At 34.7% G+C, this 9618-nt stretch overlaps 1 protein-coding gene across 1 annotated transcript; it reads right to left on the bottom strand.

Moving 5' to 3' along the window:
- Window positions 1–514: 514 nt before the first annotated feature.
- On the bottom strand, window positions 515–1477 carry LOC127669322 (olfactory receptor 14J1-like). The gene has a single exon (XM_052163146.1). It carries the CDS (start codon window positions 1475–1477, stop codon window positions 515–517), a length of 963 nt encoding a protein of 320 aa, XP_052019106.1.
- Between the last annotated feature and the right edge of the window lie 8141 nt (window positions 1478–9618).

Genomic DNA, 9618 nt, shown 5'->3' with positions numbered 1-9618 from the left:
AGAAATACCAATGAATAAAATCATTCACATATATAATTTAACAATCATAAACAATGGGTCAAATGATTCCAACCAGTGAATTTTGTACTAAAATAATTAATAATTATTATTTTAAAAATAATTTTAAAAGAAAACTTGAAACGTAAATTATTGACTTAAATTTATAACTTGGTGGTAGACCTAGGGCTATTAGGATTATGGCTGTGTTTAAATTTTTGTAATTTTACCTCTGTAAACATATTAGAAATGTAATGAGATTGTCAGTATGTCTTCATGTGTATGTGTTAGGAACTAAAAACGAGTGAATCTATGTTATGAGGCTATTAAATTTTTTATTAATTTGAAGGAACATCATTTTTAATACTAAAATACAAAGAAAGAAGACAATGTACTTCCATAAGTACATCATTTTATAACATAGTTTATGTATAGGAAAACAAAACAAAACATGATACTCCATAAGAATTTAAAGAAAAACCAATGACTAAAATCATTCACATATATAATTTAACAATCATAAACAATGGGTCAAATGATTCCAACCAGTGAATTTTGTACTAAACAGTAACTTCCTTGCAACACTCTTTAGGATCTTACTTCTCAGACTGTAAATAACAGGATTGAGAGTTGGAGGTAGTACTGTGTAAAAGATAGAGAATAAAAATTCTAAAGCAGTTGGAGAGTCTGAGGTTGGATTTAGATATGCAAAGGCTCCTGTAGAAAGAAACACTGAGACAACAAAGAGATGGGGAAGGCAAGTAGAAAAGACCTTAGACCTGCTTTCAGCAGAGGGCATCCTGAGAACTGTGGAGAATATGTGGACATAGGAGATGATGATCCCAATAAAGCAGACAAAGGCCATTGCAGACAGGAAATTGACCACTCCCATTATTACAAAGTAATCATTAGAGCAGGAGAGCTTGAGCAACTGGGGGACATCACAAAAGAATTGGTGAATTATTCTCTCACCACAGAATCTGATAGAGAGTATACTTGTTGTGTATAAAGTTCCAGAGATGCTTCCACTTAACCACACAGCTGCCACAGCCCAAGTGCACTTTCTGGGACTCATGATGACTTCATAGTGCAGTGGGAGGCAGATAGCCACATAGCGGTCATAAGACATCACTGTGAGAATGGCTGTCTCACTCCAGGCCAAAGCTGTGAAGAAAAAAACCTGAAGCATACACTGTCCATATGAAATGTAGCCACTTCGTGCCAGGGGACTGTCAATATAGTGGGGAACTGTGACAGAGAGGGATGAGAAGTCCAGAATGGAAAGGTGCTTCAGAAAGTAATACATTGGAGAGTGGAGCTGTGGGTCCAGTGTTGTGATGGTGATAATGATGAAATTCCCTGCTGAGCCAAATAGGTATGTCACCAAGAATAACAAAGCATGCAAGATCTGCAGGTCATGGTTGTCAGACAAACCCATGAGAAGAAATCCACTCACTGTAGTTATATTTTTCATAATCATTGTGAAAACAAAAGTTGTCATGGCAGCTGGAACATAAAACAGTATGTTATATTTAGCATAAATATATTTAGGCAATATTTATCTGTTCATCAATATTTATTTCAATAATTAATCTCTATATACTATCTATCTTCTATCATCTACTATCTATCTATATTTATATATTTTTTCTATTTATCTCTATCATCAATCTATACTTGTTGAGAAATTTAAGTGAGAGCGCATTTTTCTCATCTCCATACATTGCACACTATCCAGTCATGAAGCAGTAGCTACAGGTGTACATGTGGTTCATCACAGGTCCTCTCAAGAAATGTGCATTTGTTTGTTCCAATACCACAAATGAAACCCATTGCTTTTCTTTAAGTCTTCAGTAGTCAGTCAGTGATGATGGACTGTGGAATGAGTTTTTAAACATAGATAAGATTTATTATTTCTAGCTGAGGCGGGGAACCATGTTAGCAATTGAAATAGTCATTTTTAGAAAATATACCAGGAATTAAAACATGGTTTGCTTGTCCACTGGAAACAGCTATTCTCTCTTAAAAAAAAATACTGTTATTATAGCAAGAGGATATTGGTTATTGTTGAATGAAGTGTAAAAATGCTTTTGAATACTATGCAGGAGTTATTGAAATCAAAAAGAATAATGTTTGTGTAAAGTGAATGCTCACATGATACTCTCAGTTTAGATATCCTATTTCATTTACGGAGTGTTTTGGAGACAAGCAGCTTCCATTTGAATTTAACTGCTATCACTAGCCTTCAGATGTAGCTACCAAAGAGTTATTAGCTCTTACCAAAAGCTGAAACAATTGCAAAGGCCTATGGCGATTTCTTGACATGGTTTAAGATGTGAGGAAAATGGCCAATACCCAATAAGAGATTGCAAATTTAATGTCATTTGTTATTTTAATAAACTCTTGCTTTAGTTCATGGTCCTTTTGATATCTGAGGGATTGAAAACAACTCATCATTCTCCCCTTACAAGTTGCATGTTGGTGTTTGGTGGCTGATGAACATAAAATGAATTGTCAGATTTCAGCATAATTTTATTTTTTGTTCCAATCATGAAGTCTAGGCAATAGAATAAAGTGAAATTTCATTACATTGTTTCAGGATTACTTAAAATTTGTGTACTTACAAAAACAATTGCAGAATAAAATTTGAGGTCACCAATTTCAAACTTGAGGCATTTTTTATTTAATGGCATCTCTAGTGACAAGAAAAACACAGTCCAGCACGCTCACACCTCTTTCTCAAAGAATGAACCTACATCAAAATACCTGAAAGGATATTGGAATTTGATTGTAATAAAAGTGATCTTGCAGCCAACAATGATTTTAGAAACTAAGACCCTAGACCTGTGTCAGCATGAGGCTGAATTCAAACCAGTGTGTGCTCCACAGAAAGATCCACCACCTATGAGAAAATAAAACACTGTTAAATAAACTAGATAAAGTTGTACCATCTGGTTCAGCTTTTATATTTGAAAGCCTCTGGTCTCCTGCCCTGTCTACCTCAATCATAAATTGAATCATTCTAGAATATCCTCAAACTGCTTGATTTCTTCAATACTTCATATACAGAATAGAAGTCAGAGTATATCAAAGATCTCCTTGTGTTTCTCACAGTTTTCATCCTTTCAAATTCTTTGTTTGGTATTTTTCTTTGAGGTTGGTAAAATGATAAACATACCTATAATTATTGTTCATAATAAATTTTATATTGGTTCATTTAAATTAACAATTCTATCTGATAAATCAAACTCATTCATTTAATATTAATATTTTAATCTGAAAATCAAACCAGTAAACTGAGAGTTGAAAAAGCTGAGTAATATTGATCATTCATGGAAATGAGACAGGAGGCACATTTGAGTCCTTCCTAAAATAGTTGCCCATTGATCCCTACCGATAGTTTCATAATTTTGCAGCTATGCATTTAAATAGAAAAAAATTGTGTTCATAGATTAAATAATAATATAGGCATTGAGTTATAATAACTTACACATATCAAAAAACACACAAGGACATTGACCATGGATATTTGGGCTGCCTGTAATGTTGATATCTGAGAGCTGTTGAAGAAGTGCTTTAACTGTCTACAGATGTGTAACATGTGCAGAATATAACATGGTAACTTTTCTCATTCAGCAGTCTTCTCACATGGTCTCTTATTATGTTTATATGAATTTTTAAAATTGGTTTCTTTTCAGTAAGTTGCCCTTGCTTCCTTGTTTTAGTGATAGCCTTGCTTTTCCAACCTAAGGTTTTAAGGTTGTGTTAGAATTTCCATTAAATACTTATCTTTCCTCATTCAAGTTCGGGAAACTCTCTCCAGGATGATTTGTGTATGTGGCTCTCCAACCTGATCAACAATTTCTCATATTTCTTGTGCATGCTTGCAGGCTTTTAAATCATATTATGTCCCTAAAGAATAATTATGGTGAGCTGTCTTCTTGCAGAGAAGGGATGGACGTAAAATTGTACTGTCTTCTGAAATGGAAATTTAGACTTAGACAAAGTTACTTCATTTACTTTGACCCCATGTCACTTGGGACATGGAGTCAGTACAATTTCCACAGAGGTGTTAAAGGATTTTGTGAGCTTGAGGTTTGGTTGTTCCATATAAATGTTTTTTAGTCTTTAATAGACCTGTGAATCTCCCAGAGATCTGATTAGAGATCAGAACTCAGGGCACCACAATGAGTGTTTCTGATTTAGCCATTGCAGGAAGGGCAGAAACTAGTATGAATTTCAGAGTAGAGGGCTACTAGGTAGCAAAACTGTGCATTTCTGACATGCAAAAATATGTAAATTACAATAGAAAAACAACATAGGAATTTATACATTTGTCCATCATTGTTTATTCTAACAGCTAATATCAAAGGATTTATAATTTATCAGTTAGACCAAAGGTAGAAATCTATATACAGAAATATTTCTCCTATGTGAAGTTTTGAGTATGTGTTAAGGAATCATCAGATACAGATGTGTGCTGAGCCAACACACAGGTGCTGTTATAGAAAAATTGGTTCACTCCTTAAAAATTAATTATTCCTTTATACAGAACCCAAAGCATTACTTCGTTTAGCAACAAATAAGATTTCATGATTTCTTGAATATTATCAGTAGAAATGCAATTATAGGATTTTTCCAAAACCTTTCTGCATAATGGATGGATTGCACTGTGTAGAGCTTTGCCTAATTTGAAGCATCAGTTAGTTGTAGATGGATGATACCTATATGCTTTCCTGAAAACAATAGAATTGAGGGGCAAAATGGATCCTAATATTGCATTTTCAATTACTGTTTTTTCCATCGCTAAAGAATAGGTCCAGCTGTGCTACCAAGCTATATCTCTACAGCTGTTTATATTGATATTTCTACACGGATAAATGAACCAAGTATGTGATTGTCACTATCCTTCCAGACCTACATTTCCAATTTTCCAATCTCATTTCCATTGTGCAGCAGTCAGCTTAAAAGGCCTCTCTACCCTTTTTCAATGTTGAGGCATTTTTCATTTAATTCCACCTTTCTTATGACAGGAAAAACTCACTCCAGCTCCCTCAAACCTCTTTCTCAAAAGATGAACATATATCCAAATACCTAACATGATGTTGGAATGTGATTACAATTAAGGTGGTTTTACAACCAACCATGACATGAAAAAAATTAGTCCCTGGACCTGTGGCAGCAGCATGCTGATAATTCAAATCATTATGAGCTCACAGAAAAAATCTTCTATCTATAGGAAAATAATTCACTGTTAAAGTTGGTAACTTTTGTTTCATCTGATACAACTTTTTTGTTTGAAAGTCTCTTGTATCCTGCTTTGTGTACCTCAGTTATATCTTGAATCATTCTATAATATCCTCATACTGTTTGATATCTTTGACACCTCATATACACAGAGGAAATCAGAGCAAATCAAAGATCTCCGTTATGTTTCTCACAGTTTTCATCTTTTCAAATTCTGTGTTTTGACAGCACTTTTCTTTTATGTTGGCCAAATGATAAACATATTTATAACTATTGTTCATACTAAATTTAATATTGGGTCATAGTAAATAATATTGGTTCATTTCAATTAATATTTGAATCTGATATATCAAACTAGTTCATTCAATATTAATATTTTAATCTGACAATTAAATTAGTACACTGAGTTGAGAAATCTGAGAAATAGAGATCATTCATGTAAATGAGATAGGAGGCATGATTGAGTCCTTACAAAAACAGGTCTCCCTTGACTCACAGAGGTAGTTTCATCAGCTTAGAGTTATACATTTTCATAGGAAAAATATGAGAGTAACTTAAGTAATAATATCGCCATTGAGTTATAAAAATTTACACATGTCAAAAAAGACACAAGCAACAGTAACAATCACACTGAGCTTGTCTAACTTTGATGGTCTCTCTTGTTGATATCTGAGAACAGTTGTAGAAATGCTTTAACATTTTATAGAAATGTTACACATGTAAGAATGTAACATGTTAACTTCATTCAATCAGTAGTCTTCTAACATGGTCCATTATTATATTTCTATAAATTTAAAAAACCAGCTCTTTTTTCACTAAGGTGCCCTTGCTAATTGTTCTAATGATAGCCTTGCTTTCCAAACTAAGTTACAGTGTATGGTTGTGTTAGAATTTCCATAAAATACTCATCTTTCCTCATCCAAGTTCAGGATACTCACTCTAGGACAACTTGTTATATATGTGGTTCTCCAAGATGATCAGCAATTTCTGATATTTATTGTCTACAATGCAGACTTTTAAATTTTATTATGTCCCTGGAGAACAAATGTGGTGAGCTGTTTTCTTGAGGAGAGGGGATGGACTTGGAGTTGTACTCTCTTTTGAAATGGAAATTTGGACATAGACAAAAGTTACTTCATTTATTCTGATCCTCTCTTACCAGGGACAGGAAATCCCTAAAATTTCCACATAGTTGTTGAATTGTTTTGTGATCTTGGGTTTAGATGTCTCAGCTCAGTGGTTTTCAGTCCTTAGTAGACCTGTAATCACCAGAGAGCTGATAAGAGCTCAAAACTCTGGGAAGCACACTGAGTTTCTCTGATTTAGAGAAAACTATTGTAGTCAATAGTTCACGGGGGCAGTTTCTGATATGAATACCACAAGTAGAGGGCTGATATATAGCAAAACTATACATTTCTGACAGGAAAAAAATACAGTACATATATTACAGTAGAAAATAATGTAAGAAATTATATATTTGTCAACCATTGTTTATTCTATCATTTATTTTCAAAGAATTCATGATTTATCAGACTAATGAAGAAAATCTAAATACAGCAAATATTCGTTCTATGTGAAGTTTAGAGTTCATGTTAGGAAATCATCATTATTATGATGAGCATGAATGGTGAGCATGGCCATGTGACAGGTGGGGCCATAGAAAAATTGGGTTGCACCTTAAGTACTATTTCCTTTCTACAGAAAATAAATCATTACTTTGTTTTACTTCTAATAAAATCTCCTTACTTCTTGAAAGTCATCAACAGAAATGCAATTACAGGATGTTGCCAAAAGATTTCTACACATTAATGGGTTGCATTGGGTTGCATTGTGTTGAACTTTGTCTAATTTGAAGCATCAGTCAGTTGTAGATAGGAAATATCCAAAACCTTTCCTGAAAACAATGGAATTGAGGGACAAAATGGATCATGATATTGCTTTTTCCATTTCTATTTTTTCCATTGCTGGAGAATAAGTCCAGCTGTACTACCAAGTTATATCTCTACAGCTATCTATATTAAGATTTCTATGTTGATAAGTGAACCAAGTAGGTGATCTTCACTGTCTTTCCAGACCTATATTTGCAATTCTCTAATCTCATTCCCATTGTGCAGCAGTCAGCTTATTAAGACCTGTCTACCATTTTTCTTTCCCCTGTGCACTCCACAGACCCTTGGGGTAGACCCAGTTGTCCTCCCTCCCTCCTACAGATTTTCTCTCCCCCACTCTCCTAGCCTATATCCATTCATTTTTGTCAGCTCCTAGTACCTAAGGCATTTTGTCTGGAAATCCACAGGGTTTCCACCTGGCAGGGACACAGAAAGACTCTTTATTAGGCAACCCATAGCCAACACAAGCTCCTAAAATCCATGGAAGACAACAGAAAGCAAGTAGAAAAGCAAGCCTACAAAGACAGGACATAAACACCTAGAATCACAATCACCCCAAATCTAGTTGCTTAGACACCAGAATGAAAACATGATCAAACAGCCAGCATAACCATAGCACAGCAAATCTACCACCATAGGTCCTGAGAAATGGAATATAGTTAAATCATAATCAAGTTTACAGGACACTCACAGGACAAACGAACTTAAATGGAGAGAAACTCAAAGAAATTTCACTAGAAATACAGGTTGACCCCTTTCTCTGGTACTTTTAAATAAAGTATTGGCAGTCTTAGTAATTTCTTTCCCCTGATATTTTTTCTTTGTTTGTTGTTGTTGTTATTATTATTGTTTTTGTTTAAGAGTGACTTTGCTAGGGAAAACTAACTTTACACTTGCATTTTTGTTTCTGGGTTAGGGATGGGAACTGTGTCTACTTGTCTTCTCAGTGTTGGGATCCCAATCTGGTGCACCCGTGCAGGCCCTGTGCATCCTACCACAGTCTCTGGGAGTTCACAAGTGCTTTAGTACTCCTGTGTTTAGAAGGCCTCATATCCTTAGTGGTCTCATCCCCTCTGACTCTTATACTCTTTTATTTTCTCTAACTCTTACCTTCTTTTTGCCTACTCTTATGCAAGATTCATTGAGCTCTTTCAGGAAAATAATTGATAGAGAGTCCCCATTTAGGAGTGACTGCTTCTAAGTTTTTCATTCTCTGTACTGTGTTCATTTATGAATCTCTGTATATGTTCCCATACACTGCGTGTGGAAGCTTCTCTGTAAGTTGCTGAGCAAGGCACTAGTCTACAAATATTGCAAAATGCTCCAAGGGATAATTTTATTGCTATAGCCCCTTAGCAGTACTGAGTTTTTATCTATATCACTAGTGTATCTATTCTCAGGTTCTTGGGCATCCAACAGTGTCAGGGATGGGAATAGTTGGTTACTCCCATAACTTATGTGCCACCATTGTATCAATGTATCTTACATATATTGGCCCATTATAGATAGAAAGGTTTGTGTCTGGGTTATCATTTGCCTTTCTTCTCTGGAAACTCTTCAGTGTACTTTTAGTACCACAAACATCAACACCATTAAATTAATCCATTCCTCTTACTGGAAGTCCCATTAGGGGATGAGAGATAAGTTCTGTCTCAACTATTATTTGCCATTTTTATTGGTTGCCTTCATATATGCATATATTTTAGGAAGCTTCTACTTGATTAGGTTTCCATCACACCCTTCAAATGATGCTAAGATTTATCTGTCCTTTCTTGCATTTCCTCCCTCAACTTCCTTTTTGCTTCTTCTCTGTGTTTGTTACTCCTGTTCTAGTTCTTGTTATATACACCCATAAGTATATATTGTGTTTTCCATTCTTAGGTAGATACAACCCCTATTATCTCACTAGATACCTAACTTCTGTGGATATGTACACTGTAGCTAGATGATCAATGAATTAACACGTAGCATTCAAATACAAGTTAATATATACCATACCAAACGTATCTTTTTGATTCTGGAGTACATTACTCAGGATGATTTTCCTACTTCCACACATTTACTGGTGAATTTCATAATTTCATTTATTAATGAATGAGAAATATTGTATTGTGGAAATATACAACATTGTCTTCATCCATTCATTCATTGACAATTATTAAGGCAGTTTCAAATTTCTGGCTATTATGAATACAGCTTCAGTGAACATGGGTGAGCAACATTCTCTGTAGTAGGGTTTAAGGTCCTTTGTGTATACCCAAGAGATGAATATCTGGATTCTGAGACATATCTAGTCCCAAATTCCCGAGGAACCCCCACACTGATTTTTGTAGTAGCTATAAATTTGCACTACTATAAATAGTGGATAGATGTTCCATTTACTGTAAATCTAGTCAGCAAGAGATTTCAGATTTGGACCCTGTACAAGTTTTCATTTTCAATATATCCTACTTAAGAACAGCAGCAGAATAACAGCAATTGACAG

The sequence above is a fragment of the Apodemus sylvaticus genome, chromosome 19 (assembly GCF_947179515.1).
Source record: "Apodemus sylvaticus chromosome 19, mApoSyl1.1, whole genome shotgun sequence".
NCBI lineage: Eukaryota > Metazoa > Chordata > Mammalia > Rodentia > Muridae > Apodemus > Apodemus sylvaticus.
The sequence above is the reverse complement of the archived record's forward strand: the minus strand, read 5'-3'. Positions and strand labels throughout refer to the sequence as shown.

Bases quoted from the DNA above. Each gene is read 5' to 3' on its own strand.
- LOC127669322 (XM_052163146.1), bottom strand. From the start codon at position 1,477: ATGATTATGAAAAATATAACTACAGTGAGTGGATTTCTTCTCATGGGT.